Here is a 16902-nt window from a genome sequence, read left to right as displayed (position 1 = left end):
CACTCGCATACCACCTCGAAAGACAGACCCACATTTATCACAGCTCTCAGAGTGGGAGCTCAGTGTCAGTGAACAGGAGGGCGATCCTCCTCTGAGAAGCTTCATAAAAGTGGGTGAACTTCTCAGTGGTATGTGTACTCCAGTGTGGCTTCAGACGAGCCTTCGGCTTGCCCAGGTCTGCTGATACAGAATCGGATGCACTGATCAACAAACCCAAACAAAAAAACAAAAGACAGCGGCCACAGAAAACATCTCTAACATGTTTTCCAAATGTGAAAAAACACATTGCAATGCTGACATTTACTGGAGCGGGTGGAGGAGTGTTTGCAACACAATGATCTTAGACAACTTTGTTGTTTTGTGGGGGGAAATAAATGCAACGCTTCGCTAATGTCAGCTTAAAATTCCTCGATCATTGTGAGGCGGCGAAAGGACACTCCAGCACCGTATCATCGATAATGCCACACGATGATGCAAGGATGAGACGCGAGGGAACGGGAAGTCGCTGGACCTCAAAATCCCCTCAGTGGTATCGTCGCAAAGACGGCGAGAGAAGCAGAACTGCACCGGTGTGTATACGTGAGGCTTTTTGTAAACGTTTATTTGAACCGTTTCCATCCTTGGGCATTATCTGGACAGCTCCCTGAAGGTTTTATCTGAGCATGTGTTCACAGGATAAACACACAGCTCAGTGGCACAGAAAGGTCGGAGAGCCCGGCTTTTGGTTCCCATGTTGTGGAAAAGAAATAAAGAAGTTGGGGACTATTGCAGCTGCAAAAATAAAAAATAAAAAAATGGGGAAATGAAAGGCGTGGGACAAATGAATGTGTGATTTAATTCTTATTTCAGGGGCTGAGAAAAGACAGAAAAAAGGAGAAATCTCGACTGTGGGCTTAGTTAAAAGTCCCACATGAATTCTTGTGTAATTTTTAAGCCTAAAAATTCAGGCTGCTATTGGGTGGAAAGGGAGGGGGCGGGGTCTCTATATATAAGTGTATTACACACATAGCCAACATTTGGTCGTCTGGTACTGAAAGCTTTGGCTTCTCTAACCTTTCTCAGCCGCTTTTCCTCCTGCCTGCTTGTCCTTCTCAGCAGCAGGGTCCTCCCTCATCAGCGGCGAGGTGAGAGATATGGTCACCTGCATTTTGGGCTCCTTGCTTGAAAATATCACGATGTTCGCCTCCTCGGGGTGAGCCTGCACCTCATACTGATCTTCAGAAAAAGTCTGCCGGTTAAAAGGACACTTGGGATTACTCACTACAGAGGAGAAGTGGCGTAGGGACAATGAATAGCCTTGTTTGGCAGTAATACAGGGATGGACTAAAATATTTTAACTCGACTTCTTTCTTTCTTTTTTGTCCCCTTCAAGACAATTTAGTTCCCTTATTTAGCTCAAAAGCTGTTCATCGACAGTAACTTTGTAGCCATAATGCTTATTAAAAGAAAGGGGCTGCTAAGGAAGAAAAGTCCCATCTCACTCTGTAGGGTTCAGGTGTCATAACCAGGCAGTAAGTCTAAAGATCAGTGAAAAGCACCTGCAGTCAAACACTCGTGGCAGCTACAGCAGGAGGAAGAAATGGTGAATAATTACAACACATCGCAACCTCGTTTCCTCTGTCTTGCGAACGTTACTCTGAAAGCAGCAACAATTTAAAAATGCACACTGGTCTTCCCGCTCGGCCTCTGGCAGCTCGGCCGTGAACATGAAAGGACCTCCCCCAAAGCCACAAATCACACAGTATCGCCACAAAGTTGTGTCTCTGAAATTGAACGAATTGAAAGCTTTACTCTTTAACGCGACATTCGTTAAATTCTCGCTGCAAAGACGTTTTTAATTTCGTGCAGTCACGTTAAAAATAAAAGCACACTTTCTTTAGCTTATACAGCTTCACTTATCAGGACTTAATCTGGTCATTAGGTCTTAATTTAAACACAATCTCAGAATGACATCACATATTACTCAGTGTCAGTATTTATTTAACAAAACATTTATCCAAATGCAGAAGCTGTGCGTGGAAATCTTACTCCACCCTCGCTGCTTTCACAATAATTAGCCAAGTATGAAGCATTCATACGCGTCATCACAGTCGTCCCAGGAGCTCGAATACATTCATACGTCAAGACTCTACGGGCTTGAGTCAGCTTGTGAAATGTTAAAGTCTGTGTCAGTATAATTATAAGAAGACTGAGTGCAGGTTGCCAGGAGACTCTTATCTCTAAAATCTTTTTGCAACGCTGCGTCTGAGGAAACCACATGACTTGGAACGAATTATCTCAGAGGCGTTTGACCACAATGCACAGCACCGTGTTTGATGAAAACCAAACGTATCAGCGAAAGCCCCTCAAACCAGCTGTTAAACGCAGCTGATGATTTGGGCTTGTTTCGCAGCCACAGCACCCAGGAAACCATGAGGGCAGATATACGTCCCCACAAAGGTTTCTCAGATCAGCTGTCCTGTCCCTCCTTGCTGTCCCCAAACTGAGAGTGTGGGTGTTAATATTGTTTACGGTACTGTTACTTTCCTTCTTGGTTAAGATGTCTTTTTGTATTTTATTACAGTCTTTTAACTGGACCGCACCTCGGTCGGCTGTGTTGGATTGGCGCCGTCTGCCTGACCGCCAAAGCTTGCCCAAATATTGGAGTCGTGCAACAGGACAGTGACCCAAAGAGCAGAATGACCGACAAGAGAAGGTGCACAGACGTTAGCCTTAAGAGAGCTGTGCACAAACCTCAATGAGGTGAAGCGATGCTGGAAAGACGAGTGAACCAAAATGCCTCTACAATGACGTAAAGGACTGACAGTCATACAGAAATGATTGAATCATAGGGTGTCCTACATGTTTCCACACTCTGCTTCTGCATTTTAATTTCATTTTTGTTAAACAGAAGAACACGCAATGCACTACGACACGCTTTGTTGCTCATCCCTCTAAGGACACGAGGATTTTTATTACGTCCTGACAAGTATAACCGCGGCCCGGGTGTACTTTCCTCTTATCACGACTGTACGTGTGGATGACAAACTGCTCTTTTTTCTGGCTCTGGGGGACACGTGCATACAGTCACCTGCTCTGTACCTGATGAGCTGCAGTGGGATTGGTATTCGAGTTGCTAAAACCTCGTTTCCTCTTGTATAACAAAAACTATTACAAGTGAAAACTTCCGGTTTTCTGTCTTTTTCTTGCACAACCGTGAAACCTCAGGGTCCAGGCCTTATGACTAAAGTCATAAGTCAGTGATGACAAACAATAAAATATCCACAGCGCCTGATAACTCGACTGCATATCGAAATATTTCTGTTCTGCTTTTTAATCCCACATACAGTAACTGTCAAAATAACTCAGGATCAAAGTCCCACGCATCACAGAAAGATGAAACCGTTGCCTAAAGCGTGTCTTTTGTGAGATTTGCTTACCGCCAGCTCCTTTGGCAGCTGCTTGGCGATGCTCTTCAGTAACGAGATGGTGGGTTTCTTTGCAGTCAGCAGGATGAGCTCCACATTTCTGTCTCCGCGAAGCAGCAAGCCTTTGGCCAGGATTCCCACCCTCATCACGCCTTTCAGCAGCCGGGCCGGGCTCTCGGTCCTGCCAGGCAGACACACAGACACAGGCTTTGATTTGTTTCTGTTCTTCTGCTTTGGGAACTATTAGAAACGCGCAGCACGTAAAATAAATAAATAAAAATCACATGCTGGATAAATGGGAATTATCTGCCAGGTTTTTACCCTTTTTCATCTCCTCCTTCAGCAGCACCATCATCAGTCAGTGCTTCCTTCTCCAGCAGAGAGTCTGACACCAGTTTCAGGGCTCTCTCCGAGTGGGAGACGATCCTCTGAACAGCCTGCAGCTCCTCTTCCACTGGGTAAATAGTGGAGTGCTTGGCCATGATGTGGCGGTCGTCGAGCGAGTCAGGACGACGCACACAAGACTGAAGCGAGACGGGAGGAGGAAGTGGAATCAGATCTTGTTTTTCTTGTTGTTGTTGTTTTTCCAGGTAACAGATGAACAACAAAGATGCTGTTTCAATGCTCACCAGTAGAGGGGGCACTGGCATCCCGGGGCGGCTCATCAGAGGTGGAGGTGCCATCCTGCGTCTCTGCTCCCCCCAGTACATCTGCTCCTCCTCCACTCTCCTCCAGTACAAGTCCTCCTCATATCGCCTGCAGGAGGAGGAAAGGATTCGAATGCCATTCGTCAAGAATAATTTTTTCCAGCGGACAGAGGCGCACGCTCTGTCTGCCATTAATAATACATCAGACTTATAAAAAGTCCTGCACCAAAATCTAGAGCATCGCCTAAGATTCAGCTGAAGTGAACCTGAGAATGTGAACAGGGAACTTTTTAATCGGGTGAAACGATGAAATCTGAAAAAGTCTGATTTCACTGTAACGTTTCTCTGGGGGTCAGTGATATCAGAAACTTAATACGAGTGTAAAAATAAGATGAAAAAATTACATTTTTCCACGCATTCATGCAAATCTGCCAGTCAGCTACTCAAATTTGGCACATCCTCTTTGGTTTTACCTGTACGCGTGCCCCCCCCAGGCTAACGTCTGACTCTGACCTCATCTCCATGTGCCAGCGCTGCTCGTCATCTCTCTGCCGCTTCAGCACCGCCTTCTGCTTCTGCTTCTTCAGCTTGCTCTCCTGCAGCTTCCTGGCCCGGTTACTGGGTTTGATCTCCACAGGAAGCTCCGGGTTCACTTTCTTCTACAGAGGGACAGAAAACATGTGATGAACATGTTCTCTTCTACTCTGTCTCTTCACAGATTACCCGACAGCGTTTTTCTTTCCATTTCAAGTTTCCATAACGGACTTAAACCTCCGTTTGGTTCTGGACAGCTGAGATGGAACGACTCCGCTTAGAACCAGATTTCATACAAATACATTTGAAAATGATCCTCATTTGATTTCATACCTCAGCGCTCTCTCTTTAGCACCACCCCATGTCCACTTTGTAAACGACGGTCCGTTATAATAGCAGAGACAGCAGGGTATGCTACTTTGTGGCTGACAAGATTAGATTACAGTCTCGCTCAGTCGGAATCCATCACATCATATTTGGTGCTCAAAAACATCCATAAAGAAAATTCCCTGGCATATCTCAGCGGAGCTGGTTGGGAATCACAGCTAAACTGTCATTTAAGCGTGTGCTATTACTTCACAACAGACACATGGTTTCAGTGAGGATTGTCAAACTCTGTTCCAGAATATGCAGCTTTGGCTCAGCAATGCTCTTTATTTCTACCTTGTATTGCAGCCTGTGCCTTCTTCCCTTCAGGTGCATGTCTTTCGCGTTGGGGTCATTGAAGCTGCACTCGCACAGTTTACAGTGGAATCGAATCACTTTTCCATCATCATTACGAACCTGAAAACGAAGAGAACTGGCATGAGTTTGAAACAGTAATGAAACCTTTATAAATGCAGCTCATAACAACGGGAAATGACGTGTAATGTTGTCACAATTAGGCTCCATGTCAGTCCTGATAACTGCTACAACAATCACCTTCACTAATATTAGAGATCTCTTGGTTAACCCGAATGCTGCTGTGTCCCATGATGACTGGAAACTGCCGGCAGGACAAAGCTGGTAAATATAACCTCAGCATTTCACAGCTGCCGTCCGTCACTGGACTGCCATCAAACCCTTTTGCCGCCTACCTCTTCTACATAGTCGTGTCCCACTGGCTGGATGTCTCCCTGGCCTCCAGCTCTGTCTCCATCCTCATCCTCGCTCTGCGGTTCCATCTTCTGGACTGACGGCTGCGCAGGCTCCTCGACCTTGGCTGCAGCCACCACCACCGGCGCCGCTGCTGTTGCTGCAGCTGCAGCGCTGGCTGGCTTATTGGCTGTGAAGCAGGGCAAATGTTAACACTTTCAGGAGGTCGCTGAAGGCATACTCGAGGCTCGTTTAATGGAAGACGCAGCTTTTCTACTTCCAGTTTGATCCCCAAGTTTAACAACAGTTTCACAACTACAGGAATTACTAAGAAAGGATATCCAAGAAGCAAGCGTTAAATGAAACGGCTATGGAGAGATACACGACTGACTAATAAACACTAAACATCGTTCAATGTGAACTAATTTAACGCAACCACAAAGAGAACACAGAATTATCCTTTTCTGTCCTTGCAGGTGACATTTCTCTGCAAACCGTTAAAGAGCTGTTAAATCTTCCTCATCTTATCGTTTTTATTCTCATCGTTTATTTTTACAGGTTCTAGTCATCGTATTGTTTGCATAGCGTGCCTTTGTCATGTGCGCAGCGCTGTGCGCCGTCTAAGTCAAGTTGCTTAAAACAAATAGTCCCCACAGCTGCATGAATAGACTGCACTTCATTTTACTGATTTATAGAAACTAAACACTACAGTTGCAGCTGCACTGCAAACGTGTTCAGTGTGAAATTGCATTTCAGTTTATTTTGTTTATGCTGGTACGATCTGCCTGCAGAGAGGAGACCACCCTGACCTATGGCTCCTGGTGCGATGTTGGTTTTTAGTTCTAGTTTTATTTTAGTTGATTTTATCTTATTTGTAAATAAAGCGCTGTTTTAATTTTTATGTATTATGTGTTTTATTTAATGCCGTCAGCGTTAATCTCGTTAAAATGACGTTAACACCATAACTGCATTAAAGCGGCAAATCTCCGTTAGCGAGTTAGCGCGGATCGCCCCATGCGTGGGGCTGCACGGCGTCAACGCGTTAGCACGGTTAGCTCGTTGACGGCGTGCAGCACTAGTTTTATTTTTTACTGTTTTGTTTTATTCTGTCGGTCTTAACGTATTTCCTGTAGAGCTCGTTGGTCCTGTGCTGGGGTGTTAAAGTAATAAAGATGGATCAGATATGCTGTCGATGAAGAGGCGCTACTTAGATCATCTGTGAAATCACCCAAAACATAAATATAGATTTAAACCAGACAAACCTGCTAAAGCAAATGTTTTTCCTTTGAATTATTTTTATTATGGTTGTTGTTATTATCATTCTTAAGGTAAGTGTGCACTGTTCATCTGAATTAGTGAACACTGAATATTAAAGATCCAACATTTTATAACAGCTGAACAAACTTACAAATGACAGTTATTCTGGAAGGCGGGGGCTTCTTGACTGGTGTTGCTGTTTTAGCCGTGCTGTTTGCAGCCACCAGTTTGGGAGCTGCAGCAGGAGTTGCAGTGGTCGATGCAGAAGTGGAGGAGGACAAGGAGGAGGAGGAGGAGGGGACTGAAGGCTTCCCGGCTGTCGTGGTTGTGACAACTGGAGTAGAATTCACTAACACTGGCTCAGTGGAAGGTATAGGTTTCCCCAGCTTGGTGTGAAGTTTCACCACCTTTCCGAGGTCGACAAAGACAGACACAAGGAGACAGACCCATTTAAGGCTGCTGATACTTAATCCCACCCCAAATCCCTCTGGGAGGTTTTGTTCCAGGACTTGGCAGGTCAAGTGGAACATCACATGTGTACGCCACAGTCACGATCACTACTGAAAGCATGTCAGCTGCTTATTTTATTCCTTTAATAACAGCAAATATGGACAGACAGAAAGATGGGGAGAAAAGCCCCACAGGGATGCGTACCTTCTGATGTTTGGACCCACGGATATGAGCAGCATAAGCATCCACTCCTGTGCAGGAGACGTCACATAACTCACAGCGTAACTGCGTCTGGACCCCTCTGGGGCCGTTGCTGGGCCCCGTCTGCCCTCCAGACTTTAGGGCTGCTTCCTTTTTCTTGTGCTTCTGGCCCTCCAGATGCTCCCGGTACGTCTAATGCAGTAAATAAAGATGAAGCCAGTCAACAACACGAAGCATCTAAAACAGTCGTGGACGCTTTCATTGATATACACCTTTGAAGCAAACGCTAATATTCTAACGTCTTTTTTTGCTTGTATTTTAGTGATTTAATACAAGGCATTATATAAATTAGAATTACCGTAATTGTCGGGCTATAAGCCGCTACTTTTTGCACAAGCCTTGAAGCTTTTAGTCAGGTGCGGCTTTTCTATGGATTGTCCGTGATTTTTGTGATATCGTAAGACGATTTGTTTTGTTTGTTCAGCTGTTGTACGGCACTACGTTGCCTGGCGGAAGGATCGGGGTTCAAGAGTGGTATGTTGGTCACATGTCCATCCGCCAGGCAACGTAGTGCCGTACGAAGTAGCGCGAAAAACAAACTTCAAAGTAGCGCTACGCGTTCAGCGGGAGGCCTGGATGACGAGCGGCAATAAACTTGCGAAAAGCAAGTTATGCCCAACTCCACCGGTGGAATCTGACAGCGTGGAAAAGTGTGAAAACATCCACGATCACCAACGGGTTTCGAAGGGCTGGACTGCTGCATGATGGAGAGGAGGACACCGCCACGGCCCTTCTGAGGGTGTTCGACTCTGACACTGACAACGAGGATTTCTTTGGTTTTGAAAGTGACAACAAAGGAGAGAAGCTGAGAGTGGATGACGAAGCCATCCTGAGCCTGTTCGTTTCTGACACTGGAGGAGAGGACTTTGGTGGTTTTAGTGGCAGGAAGAAGAGAAAGATGGTGAATGACTGACTTTTCTTCTTGTTAAAGCCGTGTCACTGCACCTGAGCCTAAAAGGTAGTCTGAATCTATTTTTCTGGTGTGCTGTAGGTTACTGTTATGTACTACATTTGTTACTCATTTATGAAGCACAGTACATGTTTCATACTTGTAATTACCGCTACTTGTACATATACCTAAAAAGTTATGCAAATATGTACCCATAACTTGTTTTTCAAAATATTAATAAAAGGGGTGTGTCTCCAAACAGCCATCTCTTTCCTGATTCGCTTTGTGCATATTCTCTTACATATGATGAGTCAACATTGAAACACCTGCGGCTTTTAGTCAGGTGCGGCTAATGTATGTACAAAACAGGATTTTCCCCTGATTTTAGCTTGTGCGGCTAATATTCGGGTGCGCTTTGTAGTCCGGGAAATACGGTAATAAGGTGCTCCTATTTGGCGCTGTGTTACTACTACACAACTTCACTGCTCAGCAGCCTCCGTAAGCTTGAACACTGGGACAGGAACATATTCTCTACTGGCCCTACTGGCGCTCCAGCTCACTGCAGACTTCCAGAGTAGCAGGAGGACATCTGTTACTAGCTTCAAGGTCCTTTATAAGAAGGCAGCAAAATAGTCACGACAACAGCAGCAATAACTCATCTAATAGAGCCGTGCGGCCGCCGCAGATAACGTGTCGAAAATACTGAAAACACATCAGGGAAGCTTCAGAAACACAAAATTAAACATGTTTTCCTCATTTCTGATGGCCTACCTGAGGGCCTGCACAGCTGATCTTGCAAATGTCACAGTAATGAAGCTGCGGCTGCTTGGGAGGCCCTTTGGGCTTCTGCAGCTTGCTCTGGTGAAACGTGGGCTTTTTGTAGGCGTTTCCAGTCGGAGCGGTCACCATGTTGCTGCCCGAGTTACTCCAGGACGAGCTGGTCAGCTGCTTGGGTGGCGGCTGAACGGGGGCCTGCGGCTGCTGCGGCTGCTGCGGCTGCTGAGGTTGCTGTGACGGCTGCGGCTGCGGCTGGGACAGAGTCTGCTGGGGCGGCTGATAATAGGTGGGGGTGGATGCCGAGGTGTAGCCGACTGAATCATAACCAGAGTAGCTAATGCCTGAGGGGTGAGAGAGCAGAGAGAGGGACACGAAAGCAAGCAGGATATGGGTCAAACAGTCAGCAGTCATTCAGGAAATAAGCTGCATTCAGTTTCATCCACTCTGCTTTCACATCTGAGCTTCAGCTTTACAGATGTCAGTGATGTAACACATCATCCACCAATGAAAGGCAAAAATTTATTCACTGTAAAATCATTTAGTCTGAGTTTGCTTTCATTTGAATAATCTGTGTAACATTTACCGTGTTTCCCTGTCAGCTACATTAGCTTCTACCTCGCTTCTTGTTTTCCACATCCAACATGTCTGAGCTTCAGCTTTGATGAGTAATATCAGATTGTATGTAACTCAGCACGAATTAGCACGAGCCTGTGTGCAGTCACAGTTAAACGTGCAGCTAATTAAACAGGTTTTCTAGCTTTAGCCGATAGCTTATCGTTGTTCAGTTCTACCTGTAACAAAAACACATAAAAAGACATAACAACAAGTTGGCTGAAATGTTAGCAGCTTTAAAGCGCGTCTATAAACCGATGTTGACGTCACCTGAGTAGGAGGTGGCTGCGACGCTGGAGCTGAACGAGGAGCCGAGCGTGTACGACGAAACTGGCGTTAGAGGCTGCTGGACGCTCGTGGACACTGGGTAGATGTTGTAGCTGGTAGACACAGAGCTGGAGGGGGCGAGGGGTTTCAGTGCTGTCACCTGCCTCTGGGGGGGAGGCGGCTGGTTGTACACAGTGGAGGTGGCTGGACTGTAAGCACTCTTCACTCCTACTGATACAGAAAAATGCGACAGAATTGAGGGGTGAAGGAAAACAGAGGAGCAGCAGCACAGGTGGAGAGGAAGGACAGAGAGAGCTGAAGGATATGAGTCATAGAGTTCGTGTTCAAGAGAGTTTCTGGCAGAGCAGGCAGGATCTTCATTTCACTAACAAATGAGTGGCAGAGACGTGCACACAGAGAACAGTGCAGACGTTTTAGGCACTTATCGGGCATAAGGCATTGTTCTGCATCACATCCGGCGTTTCATCTCTGTGCCACGCTCACAAAGAGTCAATCAATACATTTCTGCTTCAATGATTTCCAGGGACAAGGAACAAAATAAAGACAATAAAGCTGCCGAGGTTATCGGCAACTCGAAGGAGCTCAGGGGATGTATGTGAGCCATCGAAAGCTGCTATCTGGTTTTGAAGGACATTTATAGAAGGAAAAACAGCTTGTAGGGATCCGAAGATGCTGTTCATACGATCAATAACAGCTGCACCACCACAGCAGCATCCAGCAGTCATCAAAAGTCTAAAGGCTCGTGACATTTCTAGACTAAAGTATCACTGATGAGTCACAGGACGCTGCTCCCAATCGAGCCGCTGCACCGAAAATCGAACCAAAGAAGAAGCAGAACTCGCTCAGCTGCTGGACTTTATTCTTCCAAACTGAGAAACTGTGACTGATATCGACGTCTTATTTAAAAGGAAAACTGTAACAAGGGCATCAAGAGCTACGTTAGATCACAGCCTGACTCGTGTTTCTTGGACACAACATGCTATATTAAAAAAAATGACCACACTGGTCAACTTCCTGTACCAGTCAGTCTTTTCTTTTATTCACAGATCTTTGTTTCTTTATTCACTGAAACCAAATGAGGTTAAACTTCCACGCTGAACCTTTTTAATCGTGGAGAACGTAACAGGCTATGTGTCATGAAAAGTTCTCCCAGACGATGAATAGAGTTGAAAAAGTGAGAAATCATAGCAAAGAAAAATAATCACAGGTTCCCTGCAGGGAAGGCAAAGATGGTTTAAAATGAAATCAGCTGGTTTACATGCACCAACCTAATATTATTGTCCATAAGAAGCAGAAATCAACTCATTTTACACTGTTTGGACACTGGGAATGAAAAAGACTCACCAGTCTGGTAGTAACTCTCTGTAGGCGTCCTTTGAGCCGTTGCTATACTCGTCTGGTAGTACTGTTTATTGTCATAGGTAGTCACTGCAGCAGGACGCCCGTAATTGTAGTTGTCCTGCTGGTGTTCACAAGAGAGCATCCAACCCACACATATTAAAACTTGAGCAATGCAGACAATTTAATCGTGCACAGATTCTCTCTCAGGTTAAATCATCTGAATTCTAAAATTCCTCAAAACAAAACCTGCTTTGCAAAAATCCGGCATGCAAAATGAAACAGAAGAGCAGAAATCATAAGAGAAGCGCAAAGAAACTGACCGTGTCTGAGTATACCTGGTACGTCTGTGGGGTAGTGGTTGGCTGCGGGGGATCGGGCTGTCTGTAGGTGTAGTCCGGGGGCGCCTGGTGGCTTTGGTAGGCCGGGTAAGGGGCCGAGACCACAGGCCGGGCGGCCTGGACCGGAGCTGGAGAGTATGAGGCGGTCACAGCGTGAGCCACAGCCGGAGCCTGCTGGACGCTGTAACTCGCTGTGGAGGGATGGGAGTAAGCTGGTGGAGGCTGGGTACTGCAGGACGGGAGAGGGAAGAAAGGAAGACGCGACATTTAAATGACTCAAAACATTCTGACATATCTTGTCACACCCACGCTGTCAGGTATTTACCACAGGAACGTGACAAACCAAGTATTCAGTCCAAAATATCCTTGTTAGCTGAAGCACAGACCACAGAGGTGAGTCACTAACATCAACATCCGGTGCAAAAAGGAAACCGCTATCACTTATCTTAGTTATTTAAACTGCAGCCAAGAAACAGCAGGACTCATTAATAATATGCAAAAAGCACGGTCACGACCACAGTGGTGATAATTTTACTCAGTTTACTTTACATACATGCCTTTACATGTATGCATAAGCATGCACCTCACTGCGTTTGGCACCGCTTAAATGCTAAACTGCATTTTTGTTTTTGGAGTCAGCACGCTGTGCAGCACCAACAACGCTGAGATGAATTTAAACCGAAACGTTTATTACAGCAGAAATAAAGATGATAATCAAACACAGTTAAGAAGTAACTACAGAATACTTCTCATTGATGATTACAGTGAACAAACTAATCCGAGCGCTAACAGACTCAAAAGCCACCTGACGAAAAGCAAAGAATAATGATACACACCCTCACTGAAACCACAGTGCGGTGAATAAATATGTAATTCATGATTTATTTATTCATTTTGCCTTTTTAGCTCATTGTTTCTCTTGCAGTAACACGGATATTGTGATGCATCCCTGTAGACCGAGCTGCAATGTCTGCATCGTGTTTTAGAAAATGAGAAAAGAGGAGCCGGGGAAACACCCTTCAACCTTGTTATGAGTGCTGACATTGCACAGCTGGTCCACCAGAGGGCACTGTGCAGCTGTTCTGCTGAATCTGGAGAGGCCACAAACAAGAAGCTGACTGAGAAGCGACAGAGAGAGTAAACAAGTGCTTGTTAATGAAAATCTGTTTATTACTGTGCACCTCAAAAAAAGAAAGAAAAAAAAGACAATTTTAGCTTTTTAAATCAAATATTAGTAACTAAAAATCCAATATTGGTCAGATTCTAGTATTATGACATCATATGGATATTAAGTCGTGGTGAAGAGGGAGCTGAGTGTAAAAGCGAAGCTCTCAATTTACCGGTCGATCTACGTCCCTACCCTCACCTATGGCCACGAGCTGTGGGTAGTGACCGAAAGAACGAGATCGCGGATACAAGCGGCAGAAATGAGCTTCCTCCGAAGGGTGGCTGGCCTCTCCCTTAGAGATAGGGTGAGAAGTTCGGCCATCCGGGAGGGGCTCAGAGTAGAGCAGCTGCTGCTCCACATCGAAAGGAGCCAGCTGAGGTGGTTTGGGCATCTGACAAGGATGCCTCCTGGGTGCCTCCTGGGGTTGGTTTTCGGGCATGTCCCACCAGGAGGAGGACTCGGGGCAGACCCAGGACACGCTGGAGAGATTATATCTCTCGGCTGGCCTGGGAACGCCTTGGTGTTCCCCCGGATAAGCTGGAGGAGGTGGCTGGGGAGAGGGAGGTCTGGGCCTCTTTGCTTAGGCTGCTGCCCCCGCCACTCGGCCTCGGATAAAGCGGATGAAGATGGATGGATATTGATTCTTAGCTCTTATCTCATCAGGTCCAGTCCAAAAAGGCTCGGCAGTGCCTGTACCACCTCCGACAACTGAGGAAGTTCAGGATCTCTCCAGTGATCCTCAGGACTTTCTATGCAAGTGCTGTGGAGAGCATCCTCACACAGAGCATCGCATCCTGGTTTGGGAACCAAAAAGCTCTTCAGAGAGTGACCCGTACGGCACACTGCTGCAGGACTGCTCTCCCCTCCCTTCAGGACACCTACACCAGGAGATGCTGAACTACAGCAGCTCAGCTATTGAAGGACCCGTCCCATCCCGGCAACAGGCAGAAGGTTCTGCGCCATCCGGAGGAGCTTCTATCCTCAAGCCATCCAGGTCCTAAACCAGAACATGCCCCCCACCCCCCCTCAGCATCCATAAGTGACTGAGACAGCACTTACTCCTCTAACACACCCCAGCCTGACTCTTCTAGACACTTTAACACCCACTTGCACAATGTACATTTTTCAGATTTTCAAATGTAAATTTCCAGATTTTTTAAAATTATTTATTTAATTCATTTAATGTACATAATTCATTTACTTACTGCACATAATGTCCTCCTGTATATATTCACTAAATGTATATAATGTCCTTCTCTCCTTTTGCACAGTCGAGGAGCGTGTCAGGATCCACTTCACTGCATGTTGTACTCCTATAACTATGAATGTGGCAAATAAAGAATCTTGAATCTGTATCATTACCAATCACTTTAAAATACATGCATGGCTGCTCAGCATGTTTGCATGTTTTTGAAGGCACAGTAATTATAGGCAATGACATCAGTGACTCCAGCTGACAGCCTTCAGTGTCAGTCTGGACGAGAACATTAGTGGGCTTAAATTAAATGATGCCTTAAAGGCAGAGGTGTCACATTCATTGTCACTAATGGTCACACAGAGGACCTGAGCAACAGTGACATATTTATACAGTTCACTGATATTTTTATGTTATAAATAAATCCAGGCAAAGTAATGAATTTTTAATGTTGTTCTGCAGATTTGTCTGCAAGTCTTATGCAGCCTGTGGAGAAGGTTTCATATAACGCAAAAACATTCATGAGGCGGATTAACTGTGCAGTACAGAAACTGGATGTACACTAAAGTACAGCCAGCCTTTCCTGCTCCAAACGATGCGACTAGTTTAGGAAAAGACTCACAGCGCTGCAGCTGCACGCATCCGTCTGTCACGCCTTATCTTTGTTTGTTTGGGGTTCAAACTTCAAACCAGCCATGTGAATTATATTCTTTGAAAATACAGCAAACAGATACACAGCACTCTCTGTGCAAACAGTCCATCTCCCACGTCAGTGGAAACTTTGCTTTCGCTGCAGTCAAAGCTCCACTCAAACCCGACCTGCACTTCCCTGGAAATGTAGCTACATGCTGTGCAAACAATGGCCAATTTCTCCTGTGCATCTCCAGCTACGTTTCACTGCAGTTTGTTTTATTTATCAGTGAGAGAATATCAATTAACACCTTAGTATAAGGAATAGTAATCATAGTCGCAACATAGGGACTCGACATAGGGACATAGGGATGTCAACAAACTCCTGGAGGGAGATTGCAGAAACTACCGGAATGACTGTGAGGGAACGCACAAAGAAGTGTAAAAAACTTCCCAGGACTTGGGAAGTAAGAAAGTCCCAGCCTTTCATTTGTTTGTTTCGGGGCTGGCACTGAAACCACACACAAGCACAAATGTGTGGAGGGTCACGCTGTGGGCTCTGCAAAGACTCAGCTGTTAGTCAGCTTGTTAGATTGCACAAGCTGTGGAAGCACGCCTGTCTATTTAGTCTCGCATGGGTGCAAGGTTCACGACACACAGCTACGACCTAAATTATGAAGCAGCTAAAGTAACGGGTGGGCCAGATTAAAATCTGTGAAGAGCAGGATTTGGTCCAGCTCGTAAGGTCACAAAAGAGCACACGTGTAAATCTATAGCACGATTTTAATTAAAAGTACAAAACAAAAGCTCTGTGTGTTTCTTGACAGAGGAATTCCTGACAGCCCTTCAAACAGGTTTCAACACAGCCAAAAGAAAACTGCTGCAAGCTCAGTTTATTTAGTGAAACTTTAAAAAATGTCTGCACGTCAAATGGTCTGAATCAACCGACTTCTGCCAGAAATTTAGAGAAAACTTTAAAGAACATCACACCATGTGCTCCCACAGATTTCCCCAAAAATGATTGGGAACCCAACTCGGTGTCTTTAGTCGGGCACGACACTGCTGCCCTAAATCCAGGTCAAAATATTCGGAGACTCCTCTCGGCCTGTGAGTGTGCTGTAGATGTTTGGATCACTGCCCTGACGTGATGAAGAGCATAGTGAACTGGTAACTCCTGCCTATAACCAGTTTATCAGCACAGATGTGGTGTGCAGCATAAGGTTAAATACTGCATATTTTATCAGTGCTGGTGGCAGAGAATGACAGGGGTGAATTTTAATACAGGTATAAAAGGCACAAAGAGGCCGCAGAGGAAAGCAGTCCGGTTTGTCAGGTTTGTTGGCTTAATGCAGCACAACAGACAAGGCATGAAAACCTTCACAGTTCACTAACCGCAGGATGATGGCTCCATCACATCACTAATTGATTACCTGTCAAATTCAAAGGCTAAATTAAGCAGGCAAACTTAGCCAAATTATGCAAATGCTGCTGCTGCTTTTCCGAGGGCCTCTTTGCTCTGTATGGCTGCATGTCAGAGAAGTCAGAGAATGACGTTTGGGGATACAAGACCGTCAGTGGTGTCAGATCAGAGTTGGCCCTCTTTAATCCTAAACGCCGGCCAAAATCTAACCCGTCACAGCTGCAGCCAGCTCGGTTTCGTTACCCGGCTAAAACACTTCTTTCTACTGACCCCGTTTAATTATGTTACAGCACAGAAAGTGTTGAAGCATCGAACCAACTGGTGCAGCTGTATAGCGCTGTGGTTCACCTAATGTCAAGCTGCAAGCGCTGGCCTGCGATCTCGGCCAGCTAATGTTAGCTAACCGAACCAAGCGGGTCAAGCTAGCCGTGTATCCCTGCGCTGCCACGCAGCGAAACCCCACGGGTGACCGTGTCTCCGCCGATACACCTCGGCAGCTGACACCTGCGGCTCAACGCGCTCGCTGACACCAACCCACGTCACATGAATTACCTGTACTGTGGACCGGCACCATGTGTGAAGCCGAAATAGTTGCTTGCAGCCATCTTGGCATC

The 16902-nt window shown here is 45.8% G+C and overlaps 1 protein-coding gene across 3 annotated transcripts in view; it reads right to left on the bottom strand.

The window, feature by feature from the left end:
* Positions 1 to 16902, bottom strand: part of zfr2 (zinc finger RNA binding protein 2) — a 24437-nt gene extending 7535 nt beyond the window's left edge. Inside the window, exons 1-14 of one of the 3 annotated variants that reach the window (XR_014905137.1) lie at positions 16841 to 16902; positions 11858 to 12104; positions 11541 to 11658; positions 10179 to 10406; positions 9291 to 9637; positions 7574 to 7762; positions 7071 to 7326; positions 5665 to 5852; positions 5252 to 5371; positions 4568 to 4713; positions 4037 to 4163; positions 3729 to 3931; positions 3420 to 3588; positions 1054 to 1228 (exon numbers count right to left, since the gene is read on the bottom strand). Coding sequence is in view for 2 of the 3 variants with exons in the window: in XM_085348589.1 (XP_085204715.1) it covers positions 1054 to 1228; positions 3420 to 3588; positions 3729 to 3931; positions 4037 to 4163; positions 4568 to 4713; positions 5252 to 5371; positions 5665 to 5852; positions 7071 to 7326; positions 7574 to 7762; positions 9291 to 9637; positions 10179 to 10403; positions 11541 to 11658; positions 11858 to 12104; positions 16841 to 16893 (2563 nt within the window). In the remaining variant the exon portion in view is untranslated. The remainder of the gene's footprint in view (positions 1 to 1053; positions 1229 to 3419; positions 3589 to 3728; positions 3932 to 4036; positions 4164 to 4567; positions 4714 to 5251; positions 5372 to 5664; positions 5853 to 7070; positions 7327 to 7573; positions 7763 to 9290; positions 9638 to 10178; positions 10407 to 11540; positions 11659 to 11857; positions 12105 to 16840) is intronic. The other 2 variants (XM_085348589.1, XM_085348590.1) reach the window with 2 other exon arrangements.

Source organism: Diplotaxodon limnothrissa, linkage group LG23 (genome assembly GCF_057381915.1).
Source record: "Diplotaxodon limnothrissa isolate DT_005_m linkage group LG23, D_limnothrissa_male_GT1.1, whole genome shotgun sequence".
Lineage (NCBI taxonomy): Eukaryota > Metazoa > Chordata > Actinopteri > Cichliformes > Cichlidae > Diplotaxodon > Diplotaxodon limnothrissa.
Note: the sequence above shows the minus strand (reverse complement) of the source record. Positions and strands in the feature narration are given on the sequence as shown.